Source organism: Pelodiscus sinensis, chromosome 18 (assembly GCF_049634645.1).
Source record: "Pelodiscus sinensis isolate JC-2024 chromosome 18, ASM4963464v1, whole genome shotgun sequence".
NCBI classification, from domain to species: domain Eukaryota; kingdom Metazoa; phylum Chordata; order Testudines; family Trionychidae; genus Pelodiscus; species Pelodiscus sinensis.
Genome location: NC_134728.1, coordinates 8726086 through 8745721, shown reverse-complemented (window position 1 = coordinate 8745721; position 19636 = coordinate 8726086). Strand labels below are relative to the sequence as shown.

Here is a 19636-nt window from a genome sequence, read left to right as displayed (position 1 = left end):
AAGTGAGCTAAAACTTGGGGCTACACAAGACGAATTAGACTCCTGAAAGAGGTACCGTAATCTGAAAAGTTTGCAAGCCTCTGCTTTAAAACACCAGAGGGTGTAGAATTAGAGCTGGTGAAACTGTATTTGTAAACCTGAATAGGTTAAAATATAACAGTTTTATCCAAAAAGCTGATGCTGGAAATGCCTTTAATACCGGAACCATGGGAAGTAGTATCATATGCTTTCTTTTCTTAATGGCCTTACTTTGAATAATGTTCAAGTGGTTAATGCTTTAAAGAAACAAACAATTTTAACAAAGACTCCTCATCTCAACTAGTGCTGAGCTATCTTTCAGGATGGATTTTTGCTTCTTTCCTCTTCCTCTTTGATCATTTACTACAGGTTGAACCTCCCTGGTCTGGCACCTGACAGGTCCTGAACAAAGGAATTTGCTGGACCAGGGGAGGTAATGTGTGCTGGAACTCCACTCTCCCTTGGACTTCAGGAGCTCAGCTGCACCCTGCCCTTCTAGTCCAGCAATACTCCTGGCCCTAGTCCAGGATCGCCAACAATGACGAACCAGAGACATTGCTGGACTAGGGAAGTCCGGATTCTAGAGGTTCAACCTCTATTCAAACAACTGTCCAATGACTGCCTACCTGAAGTCAGATATCCTAATAGGTAAACTGCTTCCCATTTACACTCTCCTGCCAACTCCTTATTTATTTCCCAGACAGGTTATTTTAGACCAGATTGAAGGCCCAGCTGATAACAGCAGAGTGCTTCCAACAGAGGAAATTCAGTCTGATCTTGAAGCAGGAAGGGGACAGAAATAGGATTCTTAGTGCTGTGTTTTGCTTGGGTGGGAGTATTTCAGGAAAGATTCATTCTGCACTGCTTTGAACCCCCCACCTCCATGCCTCCCAAGTGGCTGGAGAGAGGTGTACAATTACATCACACATGTGGGAAGCACGCTGAGCACAGGAAATCAGACAGCATAAAAATAACAACTACATGAGCTTCTTTTCGTGGTATGAAGTGTTGCTGATTTCCACAGTAAACCTCATGTTCTGTAAGGCTCCCAGGGATCCGTCCGGTACATTTGTCACCCAGGCTATTTTAGTAGTTGTCATATGTTGGCACCCAACCCCCGAAGTGCTGAGATTTGCATCCTGGGACATCTGAAACATTAGTGCTTCCTGAACGTGAAGTGGCCCGACCCCTCTATCACCAGCCTCTTCATTTTCTAGAGGATCTGATCCTGCCTCTCTGCTTCCCACTGGCCCAGATCAATGACACTTCAGCTGAGCAGCAGTTTCTTCCCTAGGTTCTCTGCTCTGCAGACATGCCACCCCAGCCCAAGTTCTTTGGAACTAGATAAAAGGCTCTGACTTGTTTCCACTCTTAGCTTTAACAAGAAATTTACTTTTGCCTCTTTGCAGAAGTGATCCCGAGTGCCTTCTTACCTAGGACCTCTTTCTCATGAATTTCTTTGAGCTTATTCAAGAAGTCTGCAAAACTTTCGTTGGCCATGTTCTGGGTCTTCCCGCTTGCCTCGGGGGTACGTGAATCTTCTGCTCCTAGTTCTAGGTTGGTGGTTTTCTTATTGTTCAGTTCTTAGCCCAAAACAAAACACAACAAATACACAATAGGATAATTAATAGCGTCCCCTCTGAATCACGTTTCATGTTTTTGCAAAGGTTGAAAAGCATGACAAGCATCTAAGCTATCCAAATGAAGAAAACCTCGTTTACTCAACCGTTAAAAAAACAAGCAAGTACATTAACATAAGAACGGCCGTACTGGGTCAGACCAAAGGTCCATCTAGCCCAGTAGCCTGTCTGCTGACAGTGACCAGCACCAGATGCCCCAGAGAGGGTAGACCGAAGACAATGATCAAGTGATTTGTCTCCTGCCATCCCTCTCCAGCCTCTGACAAACAGAGGCCAGGAACACCATTTCTATCCTCAACATTTGGAGTCAGATTTTCAAAACCTGGTTTCCTTTTTTGTGCCCAGTTTGGGGGTACAAATAATGACAGGCACAATTCTGCACTAGAACATGCACTCACAGATGCTCTTTAGGACATTAAAAAGGCCCACTATCTGACCGCATCTGCAAACTGTGGGCTTTCTACATTGAAAAGACATGACTTATGCCACTGCAATTAATTGCTTCCATAAATCTGGACTGGGAATTATTTGTTACTGCAAAACTATAGGTTTGAAAGGGAGACTCACAGATCAGCTAAAAATTGGATCCCTTTTCTATGGATAGAGATGATCAATTTGTATTGCTCTCTAAGGGTACGTCTAAACTATATGGCTCCGTCGACGGAGCCATGTAGATTTGTTGTTTTGGCAAAGGCAAATGAAGCCACGATTTAAATGATCGCGGCTTCATTTAAATTTACATGGCTGCCGCGCTGAGCCGACAAACAGCTGATCAGCTGTTTGTCCGCTCAGCGCGCTAGTCTGGACGCTCCCCTGCCGACATCAAAGCCCTTTGTCGGCAGTCCCGGTAAACCTCATCCCACGAGGAATAACGGGGCTGCCGACAAAGGGCTTTGATGTCGGCAGGGGAGCGTCCAGACTAGCACGCTGAGCGGACAAACAGCTGATCAGCTGTTTGTCGGCTCAGCGCGGCAGCCATGTAAATTTAAATGAAGCCGCGATCATTTAAATCACGGCATCATTTGCCTTTGCCTATGTGTCTAATCTACATGCCTCTGACGACAGAGGCATGTAGTCTAGACACAGCCTAAGGGTACGTCTACATATCAGGGCTATTTTGGGATACCAGAAGTATCCTGAAATAGCTACCCCGCATCATTTGAACACGCCTGCTATATTGAGATACTGCGTCTGTTATTTTGGGACCTATTTTGGCATCCCTGTAACCCTTGTTCCACGAAGGTTAAGGGATGTCTCGAAACAGTGCGTTGTTTTGAAATATGGTATTGTGTAGAAGCACCAAATTTCAAAATACACTATTTTGAAATTCAATCAACATAAGATACACAATCTGCATAGCGCAAACTGCATATCTTATTTCAAGTTTAGGATGTGTAGATACACACTAACTGAGTTGGATTAAAGTGGCTAGGTGGCTATTGCTGGAAAGGAGTGATAGGCTCTGCATGCATGTATGTGGGGAGGATGTTAACCTGCACATGGTGCAGCTGCTGACTGAAGAACCAGAATCAGAAGGAAGTCACTATAACAGCTGATCTCAACACCTGCCATGGAAGGAATCTGAAATGCTGCCTGTTCACTTATCTCTTGCCTGGGGGCGGGAAGCAGACATGTACAATAAATGCAGCTGCAGCCTTGCTTTACTATGTCATCTTACAAGCAGGGCTCTCAGAACGGCCTTTCAGAACTCAGCCTTCTAACACTCTTATAAGATAGGGAGCGAAGAATTATCAGCCCATTTTACAGACAGGCACAGTGAGACTAAGAAAACTGCCCTAGGTCATACAGCAAGCCTGAAAGGCAGAGAAAGAATCAGTTTCAGCTCTATTTAATTAAAAGACCTGAGTTAAAAAGCAGTTTCCACTCTAAGTGCCTCTCAGTAAATGCGATTTTTATACCCACATTAAAAAGGAGAATGGTCCATTGGTCAGAGGGGCATCTAGGAGACCGGGATTTGGTTCTCTGCTCCCCTACAGCCTCTGATCTCCTCTGTGCCTCAGTTCCCTGTCTGTGAAATGGGGATAACCCTGCCCTGCATCATAGGATATCAGGAGGACAAATACCTTATAGATTGTGAGATGACCGTCCCCCCTCATGGGATGCGAGAGCTTGGACTCTGAGCCTGAATGTCTACACGACACCCCATTCCTCGGAAAACGCACATGCGCCTTTCTTTAAACCCCTGCTGAATCACATGACAGGAAGATAGCCCATAATTTTTTTCTGCCTCATCTGCTGTGTCAGGGTGTATCTACATTGCACCTGGAGCTTGAAATAAGCTACACAATTTGAGCTACGCAAATTGTGTAGCTTATTTTGAGTCAATTTCGAAATTGGGCGCTGTCTACACAGCACTTATTTTGAAATAAATTGCTATTCAGAAATGTCCCTTACTCCTTGTGGAATGAGGTTTACATAGATGTCAGAATAGCGTGCCCATATTTTGAAATAATGGTATCCCAACATAGCACTGCAGTGTAGACATAGCCTCACAGGGCCAGAGGAAAACAATCCGATATTCAGGGGCAAGTAAAACTCTTTGGACATCACATGCTGTTATGTTCACAAAATAAACAAACAACCCAGAAAAAAATGTATGTTTATATTAAGCTCAGCTATCATAATCATTGAAAGTTACTGGCAAGAATCTTCAGTTAAAACTTTTAAGACAAGAATAATTTTTAAGTTGACACTGACCCTTTAATCACTGAAGATATTTAGGGTTGCCAGATGGTTTAACAAAAAATACCGAAACCCTGCCTCCCCCCCAAAACGGGAACAAATTCTGTTGAGAAAAAAAAAGCCCAGCAAAAGTTAATTCCTGGCCTGTTCTCCCTCCTCCCGCCCCATTTGACATGTCCAGTATTTTCTGAATTTTTTTTACTAGAGAGAAAGCACAAATACCGGTTCAATACCAGACACTCGGCAACCCAAAAGATATTGATGTTGGCTCATCCTCTCCCTCCCAAGCCACAATGTGCATATCAATTCCAGTGCACTGAAATAGTTATGTGCACCACTTCCCTATGCTACATGAGATCAGTAGTGATCAGTTATAATTATTGTAAGACGTATGTGAATGGAGATTTTTCCTTTAGATCAAGCACAAGGAGTCATATTCTAGCCCTGCTGTAGGTTTGATATTTTGGCTGGCCAGGGTGTGTGTGCAACCTGGCTACAACTACAGCATTCCCAGTTAGCCAAAGGTTTATTACAATCTCCTCCATGATTTCTGAAACTGAGAAAATGCATGTTATGAAAGGGAAGATGGCACAAGCTTTTGTCGTGTGAGCATTCAGATGAACACAGAGGTTGAGACAGCTTTATATTCTCTTTGCTGAAAATCACAGTGGATTTCTTGATAAACCTATATTAATTCCTGTGCAGAACAAAATGAACACAGCAAGTAGGAATGCAGCCATTATCCAAGCATAAATTAGTGAAGTTAAATATGAGAGAGAGAGAATATCAATATTTCCAAAAAGAAAGACATTAAAATAGACTGTAAGGGTATGTCTAGACTACAGGCTTTTGTCGACAGAGGCTTTGTCGACAAAGAGCATCTAGACTACATCCTGTTCTTTCAACACAGCAAGCCGCTTTGTCGACATGAGAGTATAGACGCAAAGGACAGTGTAGATGCCATAATGCCTTCTGTCAACAGAACTCTGTTGACAAAAGGCGTTATTCCTCATAGAATGAGGTTTACGTTATGTCGACAGAACTTGGTGGTAGTGTAGACGCAGGAATAGTTTTCTCGACAAAAGTCCACTTTTGTCGACAAAACCCTGTAGTCTAGACACACCCTAAGTGCCAATTTTTCTTTAGCAGTCTCTGATATTTTGTACCCACTTTTTGCATGCACCTCTAATTGACCTCCTCACTTACTACTTTGGAGTGGCCTGCTTGACATGTATAATTGTCTGCACTCATGAAAAAGCCGTGTTATCAATCAGCTGCATTTGCAAATCATGGCCATGCAAAATAGGAGGGAGAGTTTGAAAAGTTATTGGTAAACGGGCTAGTATTCAAGGACTTAGGACTGCCCTTGTGAGCACAAATGACATGTTTAATTTGCAAGCAGTTACCATGTTTAGACATGCAAAATGGGAACCTGCATGTGCAGCTGACCAGTTAGATGCATAATTGATCACAGTACTTGTATCTACAGAATAGACATTAAACTGCACACCCAAGCTCTTTGAATACAAGTCTCCAAATGTTTCACTTGCTCCATAAACAGCAGGGATCATACTGTCTTGGAGGGAAAATGTTTTATAATGATTATTTATTTTGCAACCCCTTCCCAAAAGCAATAAAGAACACACAGCCTGAAGCCCAGTTATCCAGGTATGACTGTCTGTCTGTAACACACCCAAAGTGTGTGCGTAGCCAGCCTAATCACATACTTTGCTGGGAGTTGTGGCTCACATAGCTTCCATATTTATTTGGAATTAATAACCACAAAACAGAATTAGGAACAGATCTATTATATGGTTGTTAAGCCTCAATAAGAGTACTCTAAAAAAGAGCTTATGTAACTCTCATATGGATTACCCCATCAAAGTGTCTATTAAATGACATCAGGAGGAGTTACAGCTGTGTGTCCAAGGGCAGAACTAGATCCTTCATTTTAAAGGGCTATCAAAATGTCCTCAGCTCCATATGCCTCTGTGGAAAAGCAGCATGGCCTAGGGAACAGAGCCGGGATCGGAGCCAGGGACTTCTGAGAAAAGCTGGGTGAATTTTTTCAACGGAAACTTTTCTTTTAGCAAAAGATGAAGATTCAATGACCAAGAAATGTTTTGAGAAGTTGTGTTGATTTCACTGGATTTTTCCAAATCTGCCTCCCAGCCTTCCAAATATCTGAAATCCCCCCACCTGTTTCATTTTGACATTTTCAAAACCAACCGTTTCAATTGTTTAATTGAAAATGACTTTTCGTTTTGAAATGTCTTTTAATTTTATTTAAAACTAGAGGATTTACCCAGTGTTGCTCGGGTCCTTAACTCAATTTTTGGTTTTCTTCATTTGAGTCATTGTTCTGGGGTGGAGCTGGAGATGCGGGGTTCAATACGCAGGCTGCCCCGGGGAGAGAGGACTACCCCAGCCCTCCGACACTGCAGCAGCTTGGGACCAGGTGAGATGTGCCCCTCCAGTGAGCACAGACAGAGAAGGGGTGCATGTCCCCTTGCAGGGGCAGGACCAGGTTTGTCTCCCCCTTGCGCTCCCCAGGCAAGTTGAGGAACGCAGCAAACTGTGCACTTTCCTTTCACTCCCTAACAAAAGGGAACAGCCAGCAATGTTCCCCTATGAATCTGGAGGCAGGGGAAAGGAGAGCTCCCCCACCCTCTCTAAAGAGTGGCTCAGGGGTGGGAGGCTCAAAGCTGGGGCAGTCCTGGATGGGGGGGCATGTGCCTCTAGCCAGCCCCTTTCAGCTGCCCGATGATACTGTCACTTTTTTGGTATGGCTTTATGCATTCCTGTACTCAAAGGGTTGCCAGATGGTCCCCCCAAAAATACCGGACACGAGGTATTTTAGTCAAGAAAAAAAAAAAAAAAAAAGGAACGCAGGATAATAAGTACTGCCTCTCCCAGCCACTCTCCCCACCCCGCTAGACTTCTGACATGCCCAGAGTGGCGATCGCGGCCCCGCCTCCCATTCTGGGAGTCCCAGCTGGGAGGCGGGGCTGCGATCGGCACTGGGAGCCTGTGATTGTGCAGAAGCTTGGTGGGGGCGGGGGAGTCCCAGCCACTCCCCCCGCCCCCGCCAGGCTTCTGTGCAATCACAGGCTCCTAGTGCCGATCGTGGCCCCGCCTTCTAGCCATTCCCTCTGCCCACACCAGGCTTCCATCCATTGCGCAGCCAGAAAAATCAGAATACTGGAGATTGCACATGTCCGGTATTCTCTGTTTTTTTTTTTACTGGACAAAGAGCGCAAATACCAGACTGTCCAGTAGAATATCGGCCACCTGGCAACCCTATGTATGCATCGGGGGGGGGGGGGGGGAAGGGATTCAGCCTCCCACCTTGCCCCCTGCACAACCAAACCCTGACCTTGCTTTAAGTCATGATAAGAGGAAGCTGTCTACTGAATTTGGTGGTCCTAGCTCGTACCGTTTAGGAGCAATTCTTGAACAGACAGACACAGACAGACAGAGAGACTCGCTCGCTTGCTCAAGGACACAAACTCTCTCAAATATGCAGTAGATATAAAACATGCTCACTGCTCAAAATCAAAACTTTTTTTTTTTTACTTTTGATCTGCTGAAATTTTTTTCCTTTTCAGTTTGACCCTAAATAATTTCCTCGCTTTTTAGAAAGGCCCAAGGCTAAAAAAATCCATGATTTGCCACACTCTGTTTCTGAGTCCTTTGTCCTAAGTCACAGGATTGCCTGAAATATCCTGCCAAGGAAGTGTTTGCAGTGGGGGCAGAGTGGGGAAAGATCAGCTGACTTCTAGCTCTTTCCCATTTCTTGGGTCCTGGCAGGCAGCTGCCTTTTCACCTCCCACTGCCTCTGAAGCTTATAAGTACAACCAGACAACATGCTTGTTACACATCACTGCTTGTGCAAACAGTGGGAGTTGCATGGAACTCCTGTATCAGAAGCAGCGCCAAGGGAAATAATGGCTTGGCCCAGCCCCACCCCAGTGTGCCGTTAATGGCTCACTTTGAATATTTGATCCATTTTTTTGGAAGGGAAAAAAATGTGGCAATAGCCGAGTGGTTGCAAACAGACCCAGGTGCTAGGACTAGTCTGGTAAGCTTTATAGAGCACCGAGTCCGGAATATGGCATATTTCAGGCCTGGCAATGCCTCATGATCCCACCTTCATGATCTCAATAAGGGTACGTCTAGACTACATGACTCTGGTGACAGAGGCATGTAGATTAAGCTACCCGGCATAAGGAAATGAAGCCGCGATTTAAATAATTACAGCTTCATTTAAATTTAAATGGCTGCCGCGCTCTGCCGACCAGCTGATGATCAGCTGTTTGCCGGCAGATCGGGGCAGTCTAAACGCGCCGTGGTCGACAAGGAAGCCTTTGTCGACCAGCACAGGTAAACCTGGTTTCACAAAGAATACTTGTGCCGGTTGACAAAGGCTTCCTTGTCGACCCTGGCGCGTTTAGACTGTCCCGATCTGCCGACAAACAGCTGATCATCAGCTGGTCGGCAGAGCGCAGCAGCCATTTAAATTTAAATGAAGCCATGATTATTTAAATCGCGGCTTCATTTCCCTATGCCGGGTAGCCTAATCTATATGCCTCTGTCGCCAGAGGCATGTAGACTAGACACACCCTAAAAGTCCTGCCATGAGGGCAGGGGACTGGACTGGACCTGACCTCTCAAGGTCCCTGCCAGGCCTATGAGTCTATGTTACAGTAGGAAAGTCAGCCTTGGATGTAAGAGGAATGAAGAGAGGGATAAGGGACAACCATAAATTCAGTTATCCCAGACACGCGTGGGGGTTGGGCTTTCACGAACCCAAGGAGTGTGTTTTACTGACCTGCATCTGTGTCAGCCTTGTCCCCTATTTGTGTGGAGTGTGGACAACAGCCCACCAGACAGACGCTCGCCCATCTGCCCTCAACCCTGCACAGCTGTGCCGATGCAGCGGTGGCCTGGGCTGCGTCTCAGGACTGCATGCATGCTAACGAGGGACTGGAATGAGAGCGTCAGGCGTATTTGCACTCGCAACCTAACTGGGGGCTGGATCCCAATTGCCCCATGATCCCATTCCTATTTCAAGAGCCGTCCCCTTTATGATGCATGACACAGTCCGCTCTCTGTGCCCGTTTTTGTGACTGTGGTAAACACACCTGGTGAAGGACTCTTTGCTTGTCCCAATTAAGTCATCACGGTCAGTTTTTATAAAAGGGAAAAGCAAAATTGACTCACAATAAGAGAGATGTAGGGCTGAAAGGGGTCTCGACCAATCATTTAGTCTAGCTCCCCATCCTGGGGTCAGGTAGGCCCACTGATGGGGGAGGGGAGGCAAAGAGAGCAACTGCCCCAGGGCCCGGTGATTCAACAGGGCCTGAAAGTCCCAGCCCCTGCTGCTGCTACTATCCTTTAACTTGCTACCAGAGTGCTGAACAGCTGCCTGAGGAAGACATGCCATCCTCCAGGCGGTGCTAAGGTCTGTCTAGCCTCAGCCACACCTCTTCTGCTTGAGGCACTGCCTCTTCTAGGGGCACAGAGCAGGCCCACCCCCCCACATGCCCCAAGGCCCGGTTAAGCTGTCGGATCCACTGGGGCCAGCTATACCTAGACTATCCCTGACAGGCATCTGTCCAGCCTGTTCTTAAAAACCTTCAGTGACATGAATTCCAGAGAGCTTAACTATCCTTAAAATTAGAAGTTTGTCCTAATATCTAACTTAAATCTCCCTTGATGCAGCTTAAAACTTCTTATCCTACCTTCTGTGGCTACGGAAAACCATTGATCACTGTCCTCTTTATAACTCCCTTATTTCAGTTTTCTTATCTCAAGACTGAACGTGCCCAGTTGTTTTAACCTTTACTCTGAGGTCACGGTCTCTAAATCTTTTCGTATTTGCACTGCTCTCCTCTGGACTCTTTCCAATTTGTCCATATCTGTCTTAATGTGTGACACCCAGAACTGGACACAGTGCTCTAGCTGAGAACTCACCAGTGCCAAGAAGAGCAGGATAATTACCTCCCATATCTCACATGCAACACTTCTGTTAGTATAGCCCCCGAATGAGGTTTTCACAACTTAATCACATCATTGACTCATATTAAGTGTGTGATCTGTCTAGGGAAGCAACTTACTAGGAAGGAGTGCTGCAGAAAGGGAACTAGGGGTCATGATGGACCATAAGCTAAATATGAATCAACAGCGTGACACTGTTGCAAAAAAACCAAACTTGATTCTGGGATGCATTAACTGGAGTATTGTGAGCAAGACACGAGAAGTCATTCTTCTGCTCTACTGAGCACTGATTAGGCCTCAATTGGAGTGTTGTGTCCAGTTCTCGGCACCACATTTTAAGAAAGATGTGGAGAAATTGGAGAAGGTCCAGAGAAGAGCAACAAGAATGATTTAAGGTCTAGAGAACATGACCTATGAGGGAAGATTGAAAGAATTGGGCTTGTTTAGTTTAGAAAGGAGAAGACTGAGAGGAGAACATGATAGCAGTTTTCAAGTATCTAAAAGGGTGTCACAAGGAGGAGGGAGAAAAATTGTTCTCCTTGGCCTCTGAGGACTGGACAAGAAGCAATGGGCTTAAGCTGCAGCAAGGGAGGTTTAGGTTGGACATTAGGAAAAACTTCCTAACTGTCAGGGTGTTTAAACAGTGGAATAAATTGCCCAAGGAAGTCATGGAATTGCTGTCTCTGGAGATATTTAAGAGCAGGTTAAATAGGCATCTATCAGGGATAGTCTAGACCAGTGTTTCTTAAACTTTTTGAGACCAAGGAACACCAAACAGTAATATTTTTTTATGTGGAACATCTAGGGTTGCCAGATGCTTTCTAAAAAAAAAGCACTGTTTAAAAATTTTTGAGAGGAAAAAAAAGCACCGGGGGGAGTAACCAGGGAGACCTCGGGAGGTCAGGCCAAAATGCGGTCACAGCCCCTTTAATTGCCGTATGTCCCAAGCGGGCTTCCGTCAGCCACCGAGAAAAGCGGAAAAACTTCCTTAATTAGAAAATATCCTAGGAACACTTATGACAATTTTCTTCAGGAAAAAAAAAATTGTCACAAAAAACCAAACAAACCCCAGAGAAGTAACAAAAACAAAGAAGAGGTTGCGGCACACCTGCGAGTTGTTCACAGAACACCAGTGTTCCGCGGAACATAGTTTAAGAAACACTGCTCTAGACGGTGCTTGGCCCTGCTGTGAGGGCAGGGGACTGGACTCAAAGACCTCTCAAAGTCTCTTCCAGTTCTAGTGTTCTGTGATTCTATGATCTACTATAAATGCCAGATCCTTTCCAACAGGACTACTACCTAGCCAGCAGTGGGCAACCTGCGGCCCATGGGCTGCATGTGGCCCTATGGGTTCTGTGTGTAGCCCATCGGACATTTTGTTTACCATTGCCCACAAGCAGGGTTGACAGATTCCGCTGGTTTCCTTCCATATAGTTTTTTTTCCTACCAGTATTACTGAAGTGACACACACGTAACGCCAGGGCACGTGAAGTGAGGTGCATGCTGACTGCACACAACATAGTCTAAGAGAGCCTTGCACTCCCTCTGCATCCAATCAAAGTGCAGCTATGGTTCAGTCAGCACAGCCCGCAAATTCTAGGTACACAAATGCAGCAGCAAAACTACCCTGTCCAGGGACACCATCTTGGTTACAACAATCTCGCGGCTCACTGAGATGAGATGGAGGAGAGCTACTCATGTAGCCCTCTCACTAGTCTAGGTTCTCCATCGCTGACCTTGCCAGTTATTCCTCATTTGCTAGTTGGGCATTTGATTTCTTCTTCCTAAGTGTAATTCTTTGCATTTGCATTTATTGAATTTCATCTAATTGATTTCAGAGCAGTTCTCTCACTGTGAAGATGGTTTTGAATTCTAGTCCTCTCATTCAAAGTGCTTGTAACTCCTCCCAGTTTAGTGTCACCCACAAATATTTTGAGCGTATTCTCCACTCCATTCTCCAAGCCAATTGACTGGTTCTGGACCCAGGACAAACTCCTGCAAGATTCAACTAGCTATGCCCCCCAGTTTGACAGTGAACTATTGATAACTGCCCCTTGGGTAAGGTTTTCTGACCAGTTGTGTGTGCACATTAGAGTAATTTCACCTTGACCACATTTCCCAAATATTCTTAAGTGACTGCCATGTAGGACTATGTCAAAAGCCTTATACAAATCAAGATATATCACATCTAGTGTTTCCACCTGCCTACTAGGCTAGTAACCAAAGAAGAAAGATAAGTTGGTTTGGTAGGATTTGTTCTTGACAAATCCACATGCTTCATTTGTAAGCAATTAGGTGCCAGGGCTCAAACAATCTTTTTATTTTCATAATGAGGGCAGCAAGGCCAGAGATGCTGGAGCTAGAAAATGCCAAGTGTAGAGGTGCCGGGGCTTAGTCCCGGAAAAAAATGAAGCACTACAAATCCATGTTGGCCAATATGATTATCCTCTAGGTGTTTACAAATTGTTTGGTTCATAATTTGTTCCAGTATCTTTCCACGTCTTGAAGTTAGGCCAGTTGGGCTATAATTCCCTGAGTCTTCTTTATTTTCCCTTTTTAAAGATATGTAGTGTGTTTGCCCTTCTCATCTTCTGGGACCCAACCTGTCCTTCATGGGTTCCCAAAGATCTTTGCTAATGGTTCTGAGATGGCTTTTGTTAGATCCGTACGTATTGCACAGTCAATTTCGTTATGTCTTGCTGACGTGAATGCATTTAACTTAGCCAAATATTCTTTAACCAGATGAAGATGTTGCATGACTCCCACAAGACACCCGTGTACTTAGATCACTGGACAGTAGATGTCCCTCTCTAGATTTGAGCATCAAAGGATACCAGTGTGCTACAGTCCAGGCCCTGATACCAGTGTGCTGGGATTCAGGCCCTGATCTTCAAGTTGCCTAACACTTATTGACTGTAATGGAGGCTAGGGGGTCTAAATACCTTTAAGGCTCCTGACTTTCTCTTGTTAATGCAAAGGTGCCCAGTGATGACTTAAATAACAGTTGTTACATGTACACCTCGCTCTCTTCTTCTAAAGCAGCAGTTCTCAAACTGTGGGTCAGGCACCCAGAGTGGGTCATGACTAGTGTTCCCTGTAAGATGAGCACTTGGGCAGCCACCCAGGAGAGATTTAAATGCCTCCCAGATGATGAGCAGAGTGGATGCAGCAGCACCAAGAAAGCAATGATATTAGTTAGATCACAGAGTATGAATTTTCTGGCTTACCTGGTGAGTTTTCCAGCTGGTGTCTCCCGACAGCTCAACCAAAGCACCATGTTAGTGACTCTATGGGTCCCACTGCCATCCCTGCTGCTCTCTGCACTTCCACTTCCCACGTACTTAACCCTAACCCTAGGCAAATTGGAGGACTGGGCCAAAAGGAATTTGATGAGGTTCAACGAGGAAGTGCAGAGTCCTGCACTTGGGACAGAAGAATCCCAAGCACTGTTACAGACTGGGGACTACAGCAGTTTTGCAGAAAAGGACCTAGGAGTTATAATGGATGACAAACTGGATGTGAGTCAACCGTGTGTCCTTGTAGCCAAGAAGGTGAACGACATATAGACATGTATTAATAGGAGCATTGCCAGCAGATCTAGGGAAGTGATTATTCCCCTTTTTTTCGGCACTGGTAAGGCCATACCTGGAGTATTGCATTCAATTCTGCTCCTCCTCTCATTACAGAAAAGATGTGGATGCATTGGAGAGAGTCGAGCCTAGGGCAACAAAATGATTAGGGGGCTGGAATACATGACGTATGAGGAGAGGCTGAGGGATTTGGGCTTGTTTAGTCTATAGAAGAGAAGAGTGAGGGCGGATTTGATAGCAGCCTTCAGCTACCTGAAAGAGGGCTTCCAAAGCAGATGGAGAGAGGCTGCTCTCAGTGGTGACAGATGATAGAATGAGGAGCAGTGGTCTCAAGTTGGAGTGGGGGAGGTCTAGGTTGGATATTAGGAAAAACTATTTCCCCAGGAGGGGGGTGAAACACTGAGTTCCCTAGGGAGGTGTTGGAATTTCCATCCCTAAAGGTTTTTAAATCCCTGGCTGGGATGATTTAGTTGGGATTGGTCCTCCTTTGGGGTGGGGGGGGGGGTTGGACTCGATGACTCCTGAGATCTCTTCCAACTCTGATTCTATAAGGTTCTTTGGAATCTAGCTTGGGGATCTTTGGGACCAGGAAAAGAAGATGCAATTCCTCCCATTGCATGACACTGGTGGGAGGAACCCCATTCACTTCAGTGGGTTCCCCCAAAAGGAGTAAGCTCTACACAGCATGAACAGAGGTTGCAGAATCAAGCCCTGGTGGGTAATCTTAGCCTCAGTGAGCTCAATGGGCATTTTGCCAGTGTCTTTAATGGGGCAAGGATTTCACATCCAGTGGTTGCTGTAGCCTTTTCTAAGGCCTACCACAGCCTCTCTCTGTGTCTCACACACATCGCTTTATGTGGAGGACACTTTGCAGTTACACCAGCACTCCTGGCTGGAGAGAGGGGCTCGGATCTTCTGTCAGCCATGTGGTTTTCTCCTCTTCTTCCTCTGAACTCCTGGAGCCAAATTCAACCCTGGTGTGAGTGGGTAGAATGCCTTTCCAGTCCCTACTGTTTATCTGCTTTTCTTAACTGCTTACTACCTGCAAGCATGCCCCTCCTGGGAAAGCCAGCTGGCCTCTGGCTTTCCCGTAAACATTGTTCTAAAAACCAGAGGCATTTAATAGAAAGTGTGATAATTCCTATTGGTTTTTGACCCATCCTATAGAATTCTATAGTGGACAAATTATTCTCTAATAAATTCTACAGTTTGGGTCAACAGACCACTAGGAACGTTCCCCTTTTCTGTTCAGTTCTACAGGGCTTTTCCATAGACACTAGCATACAACCAGTACTCCATTTAAAGGCACAGCAGCCTCATCAAAGCATTCCTATTCACCACTTTCAACAGGTACTGAGAAAGATGTGTGATTTGGCTTTTAGCCAAATTTTGAAAGACAAGGCCGTATTGTTGCTCCCTGACCTGTGCTTGGACTACTAGCCTTACAGGCATGCAATAGGGGTGCCAATTTTGGTTGAACGTCTTCCGGGTGGTTGCATCACGTGGCATAATCTTTAATTCCAGCATTTTAGTTCCCGGAGACTCTGAGACAATCCGGGAGGGTTTGGCAAGCCTAGGGCTCAAGAAGATCAGGTTATTTGGCTCTTAACTACCCCCTGCCAGGCACAATTACCACATTTGTGGACATCCTCTGAACGGCTGCCTTTGACACCGTAACCCTGAATGGCTTCTGGTTCCCTGGTGATTTCCCCAGCCTGTCATTCATTTCAAAGGCAGTATCAGTCTCATTCAGAGGGAGGGGCCGGACCCTGTGGGAACCGGCAGGACAGCAGGGCTTCCATGAAGATCAGGTTGCAGCCCACAGATTGTGCCAGTGGCAGGAACCCCACCCTGAGCCGCATTTGCTTTCAAAAGGAAGCGCGTAACTGAAGAAGCCGACATATTTAACACGCAGATGAACTCAAAGTTTGCAGGGCTGGGAGGCTTTAGCATGCTGGGATCAGTGGAGCACAGCTACCAGCTTGACCAGGAGCAGTTCGAGAGCTCTCCGGTGTCGGAACGGATTTACACGGTGCGCATGCCGAGTCCGCCCGATAATCGATTATGAGACAGGAATGCTCCTCGCTGGCCAGGCTTTCATATCTTGGCTCCCCCTCCCAATTCGTTCTCTAATTTGAAAACTCTAAATTGGATCTATACTGGGAGAGGCTGGCTGATCCATCAGGGAGGGCCAGGACCAGCAGGAGTAATTTGTAGTCCAGAGGGAGACTGTTTTGCTTTTCTGGTGCACTGCATCCATTTCAGTTTTGCTGAGCATTTAAGTGATCTATTGCAACAGACTTATGGTGTGCGGGAAGGGCCCCTCTAACCCTTGCCAGACTCCATCTTCTCCCTTTGGTGAGAAGAGCCTCAGGCAAAGCACTCCCTGTCTCAGACAGCTCCTTGTCAGCTGCTCCTAAATGGCCCCTCCTTGTTAACAAGGCAGCTGGCTTTTTTTGTCCTCCCTCCTAGGGCTGCCTTTCTCCCTCTGACCTGGCTTTGTCACAGGTGGCACAAAGTGTCTCAAATGGAGCTCCTGGTGTGTAGCCCACAAGCTGTTTTCCCGCGCTGGTGTTGCACAGGCCCAGGGAAGTTACACAGAGGAACTTAGCAGCAGCAGTCTGAAGAGTAACTTCCAGACTCGCCTACTCTGGGAGCAGGATTCTTTGTGGTGCAAAAACAAAAGGAAAAACAATGTAGCACTTTAAAGACTAACAAGATGGTTTAATAGGTGATGAGCTTTTGTGGGACAGTCCCACTTCTTCAGATCATTTGTGGGGCAAAACGCTACCCCCTACAACACAGCCGGGCTTTCCGCCGACTTGACACAGGTGGGAATGACGGCTTGAGGGTTGTTTGCACCCAGGTAGCGACACCAGTGGTGCTCCGTCAGTACAAGTCCCTGCTGCCAATTCACTCCCCCCAGGCTGTAAAATGAGACTTGCAGCCATCTGCTAGCTCTTCCCATGGATTCTGCACCACTGAAGCTCCACCAGTGCCGTTGCTTGGGTTGCTGGCTCTGGATCCTAGCACCCTCCTTTTTACGTAGTTAAGTACATTGCAATTGCTTCAAAACAAGTTAAACTTGAATGGCAGCACCACGATTTTACAGCAGGCTCTGCATGGAACAGCAGGCTTTGCCAGAGTCACCGCTCTTCTTTATTTACATTCAGTATTTTAGTGCTAGAGAAAACTCAAGAGCAAATCCAGCCAGAGAAAGCAGCGTTTTCAAGTCCCAGCCTGCGCAGTTATGAATTCACTTCAGTCCAGTGACGTCTGTTTTGCCATTGTACACCAATGGAAACAATTACCAAAAAAAGCACACTGGTTGTCAGGCCCCCATTGCTTAGAGGCAGCTTTGACTACTTTGGAAAAAGTCAAAGCTGGCTTGGTATTTTCCCCTTGCTATGTTAACTCTACCTCCCGTCCTGGGCATGCAGCCAACTGAGGGGGGTAAGACCCCTTATCGATCACTAGATTCACCGAATCCCTGCTGAAATATGGCAGGTCAGGACAGATTCTCATGTCTCCTTGTCACAAAGGCCAGTCTCCATTTGGGGCCAATGCTGCAGCTTTACACATGGAAAGAGCCTGACTCACTGGAGCAGTCCCACAGATCAGCGAGGGGCAACCTAAGCCAGTTTGGGCCGCACGAGTGGCCTCCGTCAGCTCAGTGGACCACAAGACTGTCCTTACAAAGATAGTCTCCCAGGACAGCATAGTTTTGCTCACTGCACTTGCCTATCTAGAATGTGCGGGGTGTGCTGATTGAACTATTGCTGTGCTTTGATTGGACAGAGGAGGAGCACAGTCAATATTGTGTGCAGTCAACATTCATGTCACTTCACGTGCCCTGGCTTTATGTGGGTGTCACTTTCGCAATACTAGTAGGAAAAAAAACCTATGCAGACAGAAACCAGCGGAATCTGACAATCCCATATGTGAGAGACCTTAATTAATTTGGTCTCTCAATCCTTTGTGAAGTGGGCAAGGAACTATTATTACCCACATTTTATTGGTGGTTAAACTGAGGAGCACAGAGATTAAGGGTCAGGGACAAGGACATGGAGAGAGGCAAGGGCAGAGCCAGGAACAGACTTCAGAACACCTGACTCACACACCTATATTCCAACCCTGAGCCACAGTCCCTCTCCTTAATGAAACCTTTATGTTTTGGAATTCAGGTTGAAAATAATCTAGTAAGACTTTCGATAACAATGCACACCATGATATCAGTCAATATACACCATATTCTGTTATCAAGCTAACCCTATTCAATCTTAAGTGAGAGGTGTTAATTTTTTGGTGCAGAAGAATATTCCACTCCTCTCTTGTGAATGGAATCAGCATCTCTCCACTTGGTGCTATAGATCCCGCACTGCTAACAACTAATGGAGATTCTCCTTCAACTCTAGTGGTAGAGGCCTGTTTTTGGACAAGATGCTGGTATGGTCTAGGGAAGAGTTTGATGCTCCCTGAAGGGTTTGCCTGTTCCAAGATTATTTCAGCCTCCAAGGGCCACATGTTTGAAACCAGATACCTGCAAAAGTGCTTGTGCACCAGTTAAATACCATATTTCCATACCAGGCTATCGGAAGACCAAGAATCCTCTTGCATTCTGCATCCCACATATGCATGCCAGGTTTTGTATGCAAATGGGGCTTATGGGGCGGGGAGAAAGGTGCATGAACATTCTGGAGGGGAAACAACTGCCTGCTACCCACCTGCTTTTGAGTACCCAAAATGTATGCCCGACTGTGGCTAATTAAATTATGGGTAGTCAAGCTTCTTACACTTTTAGTTTTTGATAGGCACCCACAGTTGAATTGCAGGCATTCAAAATGTGTCTTGCAAATTTGACAAGCAGCGCTTAGAAAAATGGCCTCCATAGGGCTCATAAATGCAGATTCCTACCTCATTGCAGCTCATATTGTGCTCTCCACGTGTCCTGTTCCACAAATGATGCCTGGGATTGTATAATTAAGAAAGAAAAAAGATTTTTGTCCGAGTAATTCATTGTATCTGTGTTGCTATAAGCCACAAACCTCTGCTGCTGCAGAATAATGAGGTGCTAGTGCATCTTGAGTCTGGGTGGTGAGCATGCAAATAAACAGAAAAAATTTTCATGCATTGGAAACAATGCGGATAATCAAATCCTTAACGAGTTGGCTGTTGTTGTCAGCGTTATTTATAAGAATGGGGTGTGCTGCTGTGGGTCAGACTTACAAAGCAGAACCCAATGGTGTGCTCTGATTGGCTTTGCCCAGTAAGAAGATCCAATCTGAGGCATCTTTTAAAACCAGGGAGTTTCACATTAAAGAAGGTCAGCTGTTGGCATTGTTACTATCAGGCAGATGGAGATGAAAGGAAGGGTCTCCTTGGCTTTCAACCAAACCGCTTTTTCCTTGGATTGATCAAAAGCATCCACTGACACCGTGATTTTCAAAGCGTGGTCTGCAGAGCACTAGTGGTCCATGACCATCTTGCAAATGGGTCGTGGGCTTCCCCTAGCCGTGTGGGGCCTGTTTGGGTGCTCCAGCCCTGCCTCAGCTCTCCAGTCCCAACCCCTCCCCTGACCCGTAAGGAAGGCACACCAGCGCTGGCTTCTCGCTGCTGGGATGAGGGGAGATTCTCAGGCTTGTGGGGTAAGGAAGCGGCTCCACATGCTGCCACTCCCCCCAGGGG

At 46.0% G+C, this 19636-nt stretch overlaps 1 protein-coding gene across 4 annotated transcripts in view; it reads right to left on the bottom strand.

Moving 5' to 3' along the window:
• The window catches only part of RBBP8NL (RBBP8 N-terminal like), a 65357-nt gene that overhangs the window by 39723 nt on the left and 5998 nt on the right, over nt 1-19636 (bottom strand). For 3 of the 4 annotated variants that reach the window (XM_006126203.4, XM_025186164.2, XM_014575086.3), the window contains one exon: nt 1452-1601. In XM_006126203.4, the coding sequence (XP_006126265.3) occupies nt 1452-1601 (150 nt within the window). Of the gene's footprint in view, nt 1-1451; nt 1602-18865; nt 18989-19636 lie in introns of those variants that run through there. The other variant, XM_075901084.1, reaches the window with a different exon arrangement.